Raw genomic sequence first — 15424 nt, 5'->3', positions numbered from 1 at the left:
ATTCCTCTGAATGCCCAGTTATAATGGGGGCGACCGGGGGGGGGGGGAGATAGAAGCAGCGCTGAATTACTGCTGCTGCCGGACAATGGGGACACTATGTGCTCAGTACTGCACAATCACAACTTCCCAGGCCCCTGCCATGGCCCGGAGGCAGATCAATGAGGGCGAGCGTGAGGAGGGGGCAGCGGGCGAAGGACAGGGTGGGGGGCAAGCTGGGTGCACTGGATATGGAGCAGGTGCCGGCCATATCTGAAGCTTCCACATCCTTCACTTTCCAGAAATAATAGAATGTTATTTGTATCTGCTCCAGGAAAAGCTCGGTGACAACCATCTATACTGCCGGGACAGACCACACCGGGGTTGTCAGCAATGGCAGATTAGGTCATGGGCTCAGACCCTTAAATTATGACATCAGACCAGACTTCTAACTAATGCAGACCCTAAACGAGACCCCTACATTAATGGGGATGTAGCAAGTATATAGGATAACCCCAAAGAATAGGGGGGTAGGGAATAAATGATTGATTGCTCGGGGAGCCGATTGTTGGGACCCCCCTGACCCCAACAATGTGACTTGGCAATTCATGACCGTACCTTAGACAACAGAGTGCTGGACCTCCGCTCCATTACTACGGGACACTGATTTTCACAATCATTGGGGGTCTCAGCAATTGGATCCCCAGATATAGTTATCCACTATCATATCTATAGTAAATATCCTTGGTGCAGCCGCTTTAATTCAGACCCCAAACCAGACCCCTAAATTAATTCAGACCCCCAAACCAGACCCCTAAATTAATTCAGACTCCAGACCAGACCCCTAAATTAATTCAGACTCCAGACCAGACCCCTAAATTAATTCAGACTCCAGACCAGACCCCTAAATTAATTCAGACTCCAGACCAGACCCTATATAATAAGACCCCCAAACCAGACCCCTAAATTAATTCAGACTCCAGACCAGACCCCTAAATTAATTCAGACTCCAGACCAGACCCCTAAATTAATTCAGACTCCAGACCAGGCCCTATATAATAAGACCCCCAAACCAGACCCCTAAATTAATTCAGACTCCAGACCAGGCCCTATATAATAAGACCCCACCCCAGATCAGACTTTGGGGTCACACTGCGTTAGTGCAACCCGTTTAGCGCTAAGCGCTAGCGGGTTGCGCTAACGCAATGTCTTTTTCGGGGTCGCGTTAAACGTCCCCGCTCTCGCAGATCCCCGAACGGAACGGACCTCGGGCCCGCCGCGGACGCTGCAAGCAACGTCCGAGGCGCGCTACAAAAGAACAGCACATCGCTAGCGCGTGCCGAAAATGACACGCGCTAGCAATGCGCTTTAACATTGCGGGCAATGGGAGCGCTAACGGACGCGTTGCACGGCGTTAATTTCGCCGTGCAACGCTGTCCGCTAGCGCTCACATTAAAACGCAATGTGAACCGAGCCATCAGCTCGGCCTCTCCCCTTCCTCCTATGATTGCCATGCTGTCATGCGTCTTACCAGGACCTGAAGAACAAATGTGCTTTGATTTCCCGTGATCTGGGTGTATAAAGTCAGAATTACCATCATCAGGATGAAAAGCTGGATGACAACCTGCAGTTGCTCTGTACTAGCAGCCATATTGGTTGTCAGCCCCATATATGTGGCATAACATGCAGTAAAAAATAAGATCTGGATAATAAAGGCAGAGGGGACTGATCTGGGAAGGGAACATCCATCAAAATGAATGTATTTGATTCCCCTTTAACTCCACTTTCTCCGATTTGCCCTCAATCACGGTCATTGCTGGAAGCTGGAGGAAAGGGAAAGTCTCTGTGAAAAGCAGAGAAGTGACCGGGGCCGCCAGACAAGGGGGGAGCTGGCTTCAGACCCCATATCGGGGGGCAATGACCCTCAAACAGATTACATAATGGTCTCACAGCCGGGGTCCAGCTATAGAGAATGAGTCGTATGAACCCTGGAGGAGGAAACCGACAAACTGCCGAAATCAGAGACGTGACTGCGAAAGGGGCGATCCGGACCCATAGAGTAATGCACAAACCTTTATAACCCATCCCCCACACTGACTGATAACGTGAAGTTTCTATCTGTAGGAACATAATAAAAAAATTCTGCAAGATTCTACTAATTCTTGTGCTTTAAATTGTCACCATTGCCCGGATCTCTGCTTGCTGTCAGTGGGAGCGTTCTTATCTACCGGCGGAAACTTGCACAGACCCGTCCCTGAGTCGGTGGTACAATCCTCTGTGAGAGAAACACATCAACAGTACAAATCCCTCCTGTGCTGATATTTTGTTACAGTGTATCAGTGCAGGAACAATGTATCAGTCTGAAGTCCATGATTATCCAGACTGGGTGCAAGTGTAAGAAACTCTCAGCTCTCACTCTATGCAGATGTTTTCAGCCTCTGGAAAATATTCCCCACTTGACAGCAAGCAGAGATATTGAAACAGTTATGGACACATAGGCCCCGGATTATCATTGCTGTTTCTGCAGTTTTCTGCACTGCGGGTGGACGGAGCGCTGCTGGGAAGGAAACGCAGTGAATGCAGCCGATGCTGCAGCTCCTTTACGTACAGACGGGTGGAGGACCCCCCAAAATATGTGGTGATTGATCAAGACTTTATACAATAGGAATACCCCATTACATAAAACCCTATAGATCCCTCCATAGTAGATCACAGCGCAGGGATCTGGGCCCTGCGTCGTCTCCTCGCTCCTGAGCCATGACATTAGCATGCATCCCCAGTTCCTTGTCTGTTGCCTCAATGACTTATTATTGCGGGCCTGGCTGAGCCAGTCCCCGGCACAGAATGAGCACTTTGTGTTGGTGTTCTCAGCATTTATTTCTCACCGCACGATGCATCATCCAGCATCAAAATGAGGAAACAATTAAACTCATTCATGACTCCATTCACTGACAGCAAGCTTCCCGGGACGTCTGACCATCAGTAACAGCACATGATGGGGGCTGTAGTGCTGCGGGGATCTCCAGACTGTATCACTCACCAAGGCTTAGATACGCTTAGACATACAGGCTTATTAGCACATATGATAAGCTGAGGTACACAGACCGTATCACAGATAATGGCTTAGATACAGTGGCTCAGCAGGCCTACAGGTGTGGAGTGTTCGGCTACGTCACAGTCCTATTCTTGTGGACATTCACCATCCCGTCAGCCCTCCAGGGAGCCACTTGCACTTATTACCCCGCATTATTCTGCTTTTCTCCATGCTCTCGGGATGCAGCCAATATCGCTGCTTCACTCACTCGGATCCGTCTCCAGGCCCGACCTAAATTCCGAAACCCCAGGAAACATCTGCAACCTTTGGATGGGTCTCGGCTCATTCACTGGCTCTGCTGTAAATTCCACTTTACGCTCAACGTATTCCAGTGAAATCCTGAGCTCGCCGAGCGTCCAAAATAAACAGCTTGGGTCACACGGCTGACGTGCACCATCCACTGAAACAGTGGAACAGCACAGCGTAACACATGGTACCAATGTACATGCGTAATGTTCACCACCTATAATGATATACAGATAAAGAAGCTCCAGAGCGGGAACACTTATTTTCTTCAAATAGCCATAAAGATATATGACTAAATGCTGTCAGTCTGCAGCCACCACTAGGGGGAGCTCCCTGTGTACAGAGATACATGATAAGATTCTGTCTGCAGTCACCACTAGGGGGAGCTCCCTGTATACAGAGATACATGATAAGATCCTGTCTGCAGCCACCACTAGGGGGAGCTCCCTGTATACAGAGATACATGATAAGATTCTGTCTGCAGTCACCACTAGGGGGAGCTCCCTGTGTACAGAGATACATGATAAGATTCTGTCTGCAGTCACCACTAGGGGGAGCTCCCTGTGTACAGAGATACATGATAAGATTCTGTCTGCAGTCACCACTAGGGGGAGCTCCCTGTATACAGAGATACATGATAAGATTCTGTCTGCAGTCACCACTAGGGGGAGCTCCCTGTATACAGAGATACATAATAAGATCCTGTCTGCAGTCACCACTAGGAGGAGCTCCCTGTATACAGAGATACATGATAAGATTCTGTCTGCAGCCACCACTAGGGGGAGCTCCCTGTATACAGAGATACATGATAAGATCCTGTCTGCAGTCACCACTAGGAGGAGCTCCCTGTATACAGAGATACATGATAAGATCCTGTCTGCAGTCACCACTAGGGGGAGCTCCCTGTATACAGAGATACATGATAAGATCCTGTCTGCAGTCACCACTAGGGGGAGCTCCCTGTATACAGAGATACATGATAAGATCCTGTCTGCAGCCACCACTAGGGGGAGCTCCCTGTATACAGAGATACATGATAAGATCCTGTCTGCAGCCATCACTAGGGGGAGCTCCCTGTATACAGAGATACATGATAAGATTCTGTCTGCAGTCACCACTAGGGGGAGCTCCCTGTATACAGAGATACATGATAAGATTCTGTCTGCAGTCACCACTAGGGGGAGCTCCCTGTATACAGAGATACATGATAAGATCCTGTCTGCTGTCACCACTAGGGGGAGCTCCCTGTCTACAGAGATACATGATAAGATCCTGTCTGCAGTCACCACTAGGGGGAGCTCCCTGTGTACGAGATACATGATAAGATTCTGTCTGCAGCCACCACTAGGGGGAGCTCCCTGTATACAGAGATACATGATAAGATCCTGTCTTCAGTCACCACTAGGGGGAGCTCCCTGTATACAGAGATACATGATAAGATTCTGTCTGCAGTCACCACTAGGAGGAGCTCCCTGTATACAGAGATACATGATAAGATCCTGTCTGCAGTCACCACTAGGGGGAGCTCCCTGTATACAGAGTTACATGATAAGATCCTGTCTGCAGTCACCACTAGGGGGAGCTCCCTGTATACAGAGATACATGATAAGATTCTGTCTGCAGTCACCACTAGGGGGAGCTCCCTGTATACAGAGATACATGATAAGATCCTGTCTGCAGCCACCACTAGGGGGAGCTCCCTGTATACAGAGATACATGATAAGATCCTGTCTGCAGTCACCACTAGGGGGAGCTCCCTGTATACAGAGATACATGATAAGATCCTGTCTGCAGTCACCACTAGGGGGAGCTCCCTGTATACAGAGTTACATGATAAGATTCTGTCTGCAGTCACCACTAGGGGGAGCTCCCTGTATACAGAGATACATGATAATATTCTGTCTGCAGCCACCACTAGGGGGAGCTCCATTTATATAGATTCAAGCAAGTCGCAGACTTCAATAATAAACCCATATGCAATCAGCTCCCCCTACAGGAGAATATAGGTAGAAAAATGCTAGGTACATTTTGGCTGTATGAAAGGAGCAGGGGATTTGGAGCTGTGTGTCAGAAACTGTGCATCACCGATTATCTAATGAATTAGCAATAATTATTGGTATATGTTCACATTCACTGTGATAGGTTTCTAGGTCTCAGTTTGCTGTCAGTGAATGATGTTGTTTGCACCCAGAGGCAGAGAAACCTTCTGGTCTGGGAAGTTTAGTCAATAAAACTTCACAGTGACAGAAATATCAGGCAACACAAGGCTGGTGATGCTGCCAAATTGGGCCTGATTCATACTACTCCCAGTGCTGCCAGATTCACAGTTGCTGTGTGGTGGGTTGTGCCAGTAACAACATTGCTGCAAATGACTGAGGAGCAGACAGGACTGAGGTATAGGAGGAAAGAAAGCAGTGACTGCAGGTGGTCCAGATGGGGGCTGCAGTGTCTGCCAGGAGCTGCTGCATAGAAGGAAGCAGTGGGGGTGGAGAATGGGGAGCACAGGCTGCATATAAGTGCAGTGACCAGGGGGGTGCATGCAGTCACTGGAGAGGAGAATGCAGTGACTGCACATAAAGGGGGGAACTACAAGGACTGGATGCAGTGTTGGAGATGTGGATGCAGTAAATGCATGCAGTGAGTGAGAAGGAAAATGTAGTGAATGAGTGAGGAAAGCAGTGATGGCAGAAAAGGATGCAATAATTAGGGATGATGCAATAAATGCTGGAGATGAGAAGGCATTGTTATAGAGGAGAGGAGGCTGGGGCAACTGCAGAAGGATGCAGAAACTGCATGCAGTAAGAGGAGGTATGGGAGAACAGGATGCACATAAGCATGCACTGACTACAGGTTTACATGCAATCCATGCAGAGGAGTGAGGGAACCACTGACCATGAAAAAGGATGCAGCGACTGGAGATGACAAAGCAGAAGAGCATGAGGTGACTGGATAGATGGGAGAGTTGGCTACATGCAGTGACTGAGAGAATGATGCAGTAACTGTAAGCAGGGAATCAGATGATGATGCAGTGATGGAAATAATGCAGTAACAGGATCAAGTGGTGGAAATAATGATGCAGCAATTGCATGCAGTGATGGAGATAATGATGCAGTAATTGTATGCAGTAATGGAGATAATGATGCAGTGATGGAGATAATGATGCAGTAAATGCATGCAGTGATGGAGATAATTATGCAGTGATGTAGATGATGATGCAGTAAATGCATGCAGTGATGGAGATAATGATGCAGTGATGTAGATGATGATGCAGTAAGCATGCAGTGATGGAGATGATGCAGTGATGGAGATAATGATGCAGTGATGTAGATGATGATGCAGTGATGTAGATGATGATGCAGTGATGTAGATGATGATGCAGTAAATGCATGCAGTGATGGAGATAATGATGCAGTGATGTAGATGATGATGCAGTAAGCATGCAGTGATGGAGATGATGCAGTGATGGAGATAATGATGCAGTGATGGAGATAATGATGCTGTAAATGCATGCAGTGATGGAGATAATGATGCAGTAATTGTATGCACTGATGTAGATAATGATGCAGTAAATGCATGCAGTGATGGAGATGATGCAGTGACGGAGCTAATGATGCAGTAATTGTATGCAGTGATGGAGATAATGATGCAGTAATTTGCATGCAGAGATGGAGCAAATGATGCCGTAAATTGATGGAGATAATGATGCAGTAATTGTATGCAGTGATGGAGATAATGATGCAGTGATGGAGATGATGCAGTGATGGAGCTAATGATGCAGTAATGGAGCTAAGGCTACTTTCACACTAGCGTTGGATTCGGCCCGTCGCAGTGCGTCTGGACGAGATTCCGACGCTAGCGTTTGTTGTGCCGCACAACGGGTGCAGCGGATGCATTTCTCCGGCGCATCCGCTGCCCCATTGTGAGGTGCGGGGAGGTGGGGGCGGAGTTCCGGCCGCGCATGCGTGGTCAGAAAAAGCGGTCCGTCGGCTGCAAAAAACGTTACATTTAACGTTTTTTGCTCCTGGCGGTCCGCCACAACACAGCGCAACCGACGCAAGATGGTTGCGACGTGTGTCAATACGTCGCAATGCGTCGGTAATGTAACTCTATGGGGCAAAAACGCATCCTGCAAACAACTTTGCAGGATGTGTTTTTTCCCCTAAACGATGCATTGTGACGTATAAAAAAAAAACGCCAGTGTGAAAGTAGCCTAATGATGCAGTAATTGTATGCAGTGATGGAGATAATGATGCAGTAAATTGATGGAGATGATGCAGTATTTGCATGCAGTGATGGAGATAATGATGCAGTAATTGTATGCAGTGGAGATAATGATGCAGTGATGGAGATAATGATGCAGTGATGGAGATGATGATGCAGTGATGGAGATGATGATGCAGTAAATGCATGCAGTGATGGAGATAATGATGCAGTGATGGAGATGATGCAGTGATGGAGCTAATGATGCACTATTTGCATGCAGTGGTGATGATGATGCAGTGATCAGGCAGGGCAATGCAGTGTCTGGCAGGCTGCTGGGAGTGTGCACTGGGTGTCCAGCAGCAGCAGCAGATCTGTTGTGGAGGAGCTGGGAGGAGCCGCTGACGTGCAGCCTCAATTCAACCCTGCAGCAGCAGCAAGAAAAGAAAGAAGGCGAAAAGGAAAACAATCCGTGCAGAGCCCGGTGCAGAGCGATGCTGAGCCCCATGTGTGCCGGGCGGCTCTGCAGGTGATCTCCCCAGCTGGGTGGAGGGGGATCTCCCGGGGATCCAGTGCACTGATTCTCAGGGAGCCAACACTGGGCACCGGGCACCCAGCCGGGCAGCATCATGTCCAGGTTCAAGAAGGACAAGGAGATCATCGCTGACTATGAGAACCAGGTGAAAGGTGAGTGCTCCCTGCTCTGCCCGGGCAGCGTTCCCATCCCTGCAGCCAGTGCCACCCTCCCTGCAGCCAGTGCCACCCTCCCTGCGCTGTTACTCTGGGTCCATCGCCAGCCCCCAGCAGTCAGGTTTGGGCATCCCTGTGCCATTGCACTTGTGATGTCTGAGTCTGGGCTGCAATGCAGCAAACTAGGAGGTCAGTGCCATAAAAAAGGCTGCAGAATCCAGTGTGCACCCAGGGCAGGCGCAGCTGCAGCAGTAATAGCCTGTATGGTCATTGTCCAGCAGCCCTGTACAGACCCTATAATAAAGATTATTATTATAATGTCTGGTGCCTGCTCATCCCTCCACCTCTGCTATTATTCCCTCAACTTGGCTCAGCTCCAGACCACAAACTTTCCCTGCTCCCCCTCCAACCCCACAGAAGCCCCCTCCTCCACCCCAGCCTATAACCTCCTGCCCACCTTTATTGTATATTGTGTGTGCCTTATGGAGGAGCTAGGCACCTTCCCTTGCTCAGGCAGTTGGGTCATGTTACAGAGCTAGGCAGTGCCATCTTAGCGCCCATCCCCAGTCTGCATTGTATCCCTGGTTCTGTGTATCCTATATCTCCTGTATATACATCAGCTGGGAACATGTCACAGTGTAACACTATCCCCAGACTTGTGTGCAGCACAATATTTGACGCCACACCCGTGCACTGCCTGTTATTCACAGTCAGTATGGAGGGAACATCATCTGACCATGGCTGCAGGCGAATACTTTACTCATTTCTGTGTATTTCTGCTACTTGTTCCCATGCCTGCAGTGCTGTGTCATGTGACCTGCAGGGTGATACAATGTATCACATGAAGGTGTCATAGATGAAATGTCTTATATGGATTCCTGACAGCACTTGATTCTCTGTAGGCCCAAACACAGACAGACTAGTGTTAACTACTCCTGTCAGTGAGGCGAAAAGTGAAAATATGATCAATCTTTAATAAATCGTATTATATCTATCAATAATGATTCAGAAAAAAAGCTGAACATTGTACAGCACCACAAAGGCAGTGTAGGAATCACAACGGGCAATGAAACATTAGGTGCAAGTAGAGAAGTAATTGAGTAAATATTTACTGAACAGTGAATAAATAAATAGATCTATAGGTGTTACATAATTTCAGTACATGAACCTATAACATAACCACTTACTGATACAGATAAGTAACTGCTCATAGAAGATAAAGACGATGCAGCGAATCTCTCCCTTATAGGTCACTTACTGTTCCAGTGCAAACTGCGAGACCCCGACGCGCGTTTTGCACCAGCTGAGTGTTAACTCTTACAATGCCAGAGCTGCGTTGCAACACTGGTGCTCCAATGGAAATCTGCCGACCGCGTGACCATGACCGTCATACTCCATGGAGGTCAATGGAAATTGGGTGTGACCAGTCCCATTGCCGTCTGCTGGGGAATCTGAAGACTTGAAACGAATCTTGATTCTAAATTGAGCAAAATCTTTGCATTTAAAGCTGCTATCTAGTAACTCATCTACCTTTGTTATTGAGGCTCTTATGAAGTGTAACATAAAAATTAGGATAAGAGAAACAGAAGCCGGGTCAGGTCCTCAGAGATTGTCCCCTGCATGTTCTGATGTCCCTCGATAAGAGCGATGAATGGATCTGTGATGTATCTGTCGTTCAGATCGCCAGAGAAGCGAGTGACAACCTCCACAGGCGAGTGACAACCTCCACAGAATCCATATCGCGGTTATATTGGTTGTCACACAGTTTATACAGAGTCGTATATGACTAAATATTGTCAGAAGCTGATGATTCCGGAAAGGATATGTTTGGGGGGTTCGGGGTGGTTTTTTTTCCCCCGGTTGTCTCTCTATCATTAGTTCTTCCTGAGTAACATCTAAATGATACAGCGCAGCGGTCACATGCGTGGGCAGAAATTGGCAGATGAAACTACAACGGCTCTAGGAAAGAGAAGCGACTCGCCAAGAAGCAAAGACGGAATACAATGTGAGAAGGAGGGAGTCCGAGGAGGGGTCCAGGCCTTCCCCTGTGAATCGTCATTGCACCTCCAGACCCCCATGAATACTGGCCCAGATAAGCCCCCCACTAGTGCCTCTATCACGTAGAAGGACGTTTGCTCCAGGAACGGTCATTGTGTTTGGAATTTTACCTTGTGCTGTGAAATAAGATTGATCTAATATCGTCTGGTGCCGACTTCGCTATTCTCAACCCGGGCTGGTGTCTGACAACAAACCCAGATTTGTAGAAGGGCTGAGCCCCCGAGGCGGGTGGCAGACCCTGGACCACCTGGGTGTATGAGGACGTGGGATGATTAGATGCTGAATTGAAGGGATTTTGCTGCATAGCTACAAGTTATTACAGGGCATCTAGTGACCGTGCTTTGTAAGAAGTGTGTTATGTTAGCGCACTATATTCCAATGTCATGCATGAGCGGCGCTCCCCCGACCTTATAGTCTTATAATGGGAACACACACAGGTCTCAGACCAATCGGATTGGTCTGGACCAGTCTCACAAGTGCTGACATTGGCCCGAGTTTGGGCCCATTTAGGCTACGTTCACATTAGCGTTGCGCCGCCCTGCGTCGGCGACGCAACGCGCGACGCATGTTAAAACGCGCGCAAACGCGCGCAAAAACGCGCGCGTTTTGCGACGCGTGCGTCGTTTTTGACGAAAATCGGACGCACAGAAAATGCAACTTGTTGCATTTTCTTGCGTCCGATGCTAGCGTCGGAAACGACGCACGTGGCGAAAAACGCCACCCAAAAAACGCACGCGTCCCCTATGTTAAACATAGGGGCGCGTCGCCGCTGCGTCGCCGACGCAACAGCGGCGCAACGCTAATGTGAACGTAGCCTTAGTCGGTCCTGACTGCAGCCATTGAACGACTGCCGATCTTCTGGCACCTGTTCAGACCAGAGCTCTCTGTGCACAGAAAGATCAGGAATACGTTAGTTCCGCCCGCCGGGAACATCATGTAATCGGCAGCACATCTCCAGATTACACAGGGCAATGTGCTGCCAAGAACAATGATTTTAATGCAGGCAGGAACGATCCAAGCGCTCAATGAACGAGTGTTTTCCCACGTGCCGATAATCAGCGAATCTTGACTCGACGCCTAATAACACAATGTCCCCATGATGAGCTGTTGGTGAGTTCTTGATGTAAAAACGTCACCAAAAATTCATCGTGGGAACACAGTATTAGGCCGCGGTCCATGTAGTGTCGCCTTTTTTGTGTGCAGAAAATCTGGTGCTGTCAATCATACGTAACGGAGGCGGGGACGAATGGTGCAGAACTCCTCGGACACACCCAGATTGCACTGGGCACCTAATTAGCATAAGTGACTGACCTTCAGATTCTGCAGAGGAGGCAGTGATTGGAGCGATTCTTATGGGGGCAATGTCCCCTACACGTCTGGGTGCTTAGTGTATATGCTCAGTTTGCGCTGACGGACTCCTTTTACCATTTACACACAAGTTTTTGGTCTGTTTGGACACAAACTACGCAGATATTTATACGTCTAATGGTTCCATTAAAGGGGGCGCTATATCATCACATAGACCCTTATCCTATGCGATCACTGCTTGTGGTGGGAGTATTGGGAGCGATGACCGACAGTGTCATCCATTATTATCAGTGAGTGTTCACACCATGCATTGCCTGGCACATGTAGTGTTCCAGAACTGGGCTGACATCTCAGCCCCTCCAAACATCACCTGAAAGGGGCTCCAGGCACCAGACAGCCCCTTTAACTTGTCATCAGTCTCGGTGAGAATTTCAGTCTTGGCCCAGAAGCTTTATAAGACAGAGCCGACATCATCGTCGCTTCGGGATGGGAGAAGCCGTGTTCAGACCAGAGGTTCTTACACCTTCCAGCCACCTGAATATGGAGGTTTGGTGCGTCTCTCCCCAAACCCTGGGGATCCCCTCATTCTCTGGATTGTGGGGGCTCTCAAACATTAGAGGGGGGCCCCGTCCCTGGTCCAGGGGGCATGCAGCTATTTTGTGGCTTAATCAATACTAATGAGGCGCGGGCCAGACGCATTAGCGCAGCCTGTGGACAATCTGCAGGACGCTCTCGTTGGCGGCTGATTCATTTGTATGTATCTCCAGAGCTGGAGCCCGAGGGACGAATAATTCCGCTTTTAGTTGATGGTCTCTGCCCGGGAGGAGGGGGCCGCAGATACAGGTTTAGCTTTTATATGGCAGCAGAAGGCCTTGGTGTCTCTACTGCAAAAAAAAAAAAATGCGGCATCAATGGATCCAGACAGGTGCAGATTGTCAGAGTCTGGATTATTAGCTGTATATAATAAATAATATGCAACTGTTTTGTGCTGCCATGCTTTATAGTGCAGCACTGCCTGTTCCAACTGGCTGCTATGGATAGGCATAAGGTCCGCAGACATTTCTCTCACTAATTGTCCTGGTGGGCTGCGGTGTATACATTCTAGTACAGCAGATTAGCCGACTATTCCCTCTCCCCGATACTTTACACCGCAGTGCTGCTTGTTTAGATTGGCTGCTGCATATAAGCAAAAATTCAGTAGATGAGGTGATATTCTCATTCCCCTATACTTTACCCTTCAGTACAGCTTCTTCAGGTTAGCAGCTCATCTACTGATTTGCTTACATGCAGTACTGCAGTGTAAAGTATAGGGGAGAGGGAATAGTCGCACTAGAATTTATACACCATGGATTGATGTGTATACTTTTTTCCCTCCCCCTTACTTTACTCTGCAGCACTGCTTGAATTTTGGACAATGTATGGGGGACAGTACTGTGGGGTATCGCTCCATGAAGTTATACCATTCCCCGTAAGTATAAGGGTATGTGCACACGTTGCAGATTTCCTGCAGAACTGCAGCTTTTTTTCCGCTCAGAAACTCTGCAAGCGTTTTACAGTACAATGTAAATCAATGGCAAAAAAAAAAAATGTTGCGATGGTGTGGAAAAATCCGCACAGAAAACGCAGCAGATTCAAAAAAGGACCACGTCAATTCTTTGTGCAGATCTGCTGCGTTTCTGCACCCATTCCATAATAGAAATCTGCAGGGGGGAAAAAAGAAAGAAATCTGCTCAAAAATCTGCAACGTGTGCACAGACCAAAAAAAAGGCGCAGATTCTGACCTGCGTTTTCTGCCAAGAAATTCAGAATCTCCACAGAAAATTCCAGTCAAATCTGCAACGTGTGCACATAGCCTTAATCTAGGGGTCTCTTCTACTGCCAGGTGGGAATTCTGGGGGCTGGTGAAGAATATTATTTCCTGGGGATTTTCCATTTTTCTGCAGAATGTCTCTGTTCTTTCCCAGCAGCGAGCAGATGTTATCCTGTATCTCATGTAGCGGCGCGCTCTTCTCCCCCGTCCTCCATTTTGCTCTGTATTGCGGTATTGAACGTCTTACCTGCCGCGGACATTTCCTTCCGGAGACATCTCCTAATATTATAGTCTTTAGTCCCATTTCCCGGGTTGGGGAGAAGGAGATACTGGGTGACTTGTTACCTCCATGGAGCCCTGTTTCCTAGATATATTTTGATCTATGGTCATGACATCCCCTCTTCTGCATCCCAAACTTATTGCATGGCTCATGAATGTAATGCCGCTGCCAGAATATACCCCGTCCCAGACTATGCCCGGGGTTAAAGTGTCCTGGACCACATTATACCCCTCCAGGCCAGACTATACCCCGTCCCAGACTATGCCCGGGGTTAAAGTGTCCTGGACCACATTATACCCCTCCAGGCCAGACTATACCCCGTCCCAGACTATGCCCGGGGTTAAAGTGTCCTGGACCACATTATACCCCTCCAGGCCAGACTATACCCCGTCCCAGACTATGCCCGGGGTTAAAGTGTCCTAGGCCAGAATATACCCCTCCAGGCCAGAATATACCCCGTCCCAGACTATGCCCGGTGTTAAAGTGTCCTGGACCACATGATACCCCTCCAGGCCAGAATATACCCCGTCCCAGACTATGCCCGGTGTTAAAGTGTCCTAGGCCAGAATATACCCCTCCAGGCCAGAATATACCCCGTCCCAGACTATGCCTGGGGTTAAAGTGTCCTGGACCACATGATACCCCTCCAGGCCAGAATATACCCCGTCCCAGACTATGCCCGGTGTTAAAGTGTCCTAGGCCAGAATATATCCCTCCAGGCCAGAATATACCCCGTCCCAGACTATGCCCGGTGTTAAAGTGTCCTAGGCCAGAATATACCCCGTCCCAGACTATGCCCGGGGTTAAAGTGTCCTAGGCCAGAATATACCCCTCCAGGCCAGAATATACCCCGTCCCAGACTATGCCCGGGGTTAAAGTGTCCTGGACCACATTATACCCCTCCAGGCCAGAATATACCCCGTCCCAGACTATGCCCGGGGTTAAAGTGTCCTAGGCCAGAATATATCCCTCCAGACCAGAATATACCCTGTCCCAGACTATGCCCGGGGTTAAAGTGTCCTAGGCCAGAATATACCCCTCCAGGCCAGAATATACCCCGTCCCAGACTATGCCCAGGGTTAAAGTGTCCTAGGCCAGAATATATCCCTCCAGGCCAGAATATACCCCGTCCCAGACTATGCCCGGGGTTAAAGTGTCCTAGGCCAGAATATATCCCTCCAGACCAGAATATACCCCGTCCCAGACTATGCCCGGTGTTAAAGTGTCCTAGGCCAGAGTATACCCCTCCAGGCCCAAATTTTGGTGTTTTTCCTGATCACCCACCCAAATCACATAATAGTTGCCCGGTGTATTGGGACCTTTAGGGCAGGGACACACGGCGACTTGTTGCATGCGACTTTTTATCCATGGCCTTACTGTAGACTAGCAAGTCCTTGCTACAATATAAACGGTTAAAGGCAAACACTGATACATTAATATGATCCTGCTTATTTTCAGGATAAAGTGCCTGCTCTGTTGTTGACTGCAGATTAAAGTTTGCGGGATGTCAACCAATCCATGGAGTCACCGACATTTGTGTGGATGACAATGTCGCAATTCAACAGATTCGCTGTGGCCATGATCTCTGCATCAGTTGCCCAGACTCCATTACGAGAGATGCCAGAGGTGTTCACAGATTCAGTCACATCTTGACTCAAGTAGTCCTGTCTTTTTTGTCATGGCAGTTTTCATGCGGTGGATGACTTTATCTCTGAGAAGGGAGTGATTGTCCTCTGTTCTGTCAGGATGTAGCTGATGGCCC

The 15424-nt window shown here is 48.6% G+C and overlaps 1 protein-coding gene across 2 annotated transcripts in view; it reads left to right on the top strand.

The window, feature by feature from the left end:
• The first annotated feature begins 7895 nt into the window (after nt 1-7895).
• The window catches only part of SRGAP3 (SLIT-ROBO Rho GTPase activating protein 3), a 105741-nt gene continuing 98212 nt past the window's right edge, over nt 7896-15424 (top strand). The window contains exon 1 of one of the 2 annotated variants that reach the window (XM_069736209.1): nt 7896-8203. In XM_069736209.1, the coding sequence (XP_069592310.1) occupies nt 8146-8203 (58 nt within the window). In that variant the 5' untranslated portion in view covers nt 7896-8145. The remainder of the gene's footprint in view (nt 8204-15424) is intronic. The other variant, XM_069736208.1, reaches the window with a different exon arrangement.

This window comes from Ranitomeya imitator, chromosome 8 (genome assembly GCF_032444005.1).
Source record: "Ranitomeya imitator isolate aRanImi1 chromosome 8, aRanImi1.pri, whole genome shotgun sequence".
Lineage (NCBI taxonomy): Eukaryota > Metazoa > Chordata > Amphibia > Anura > Dendrobatidae > Ranitomeya > Ranitomeya imitator.
This window is presented reverse-complemented; position numbering and strand designations above follow the sequence as displayed.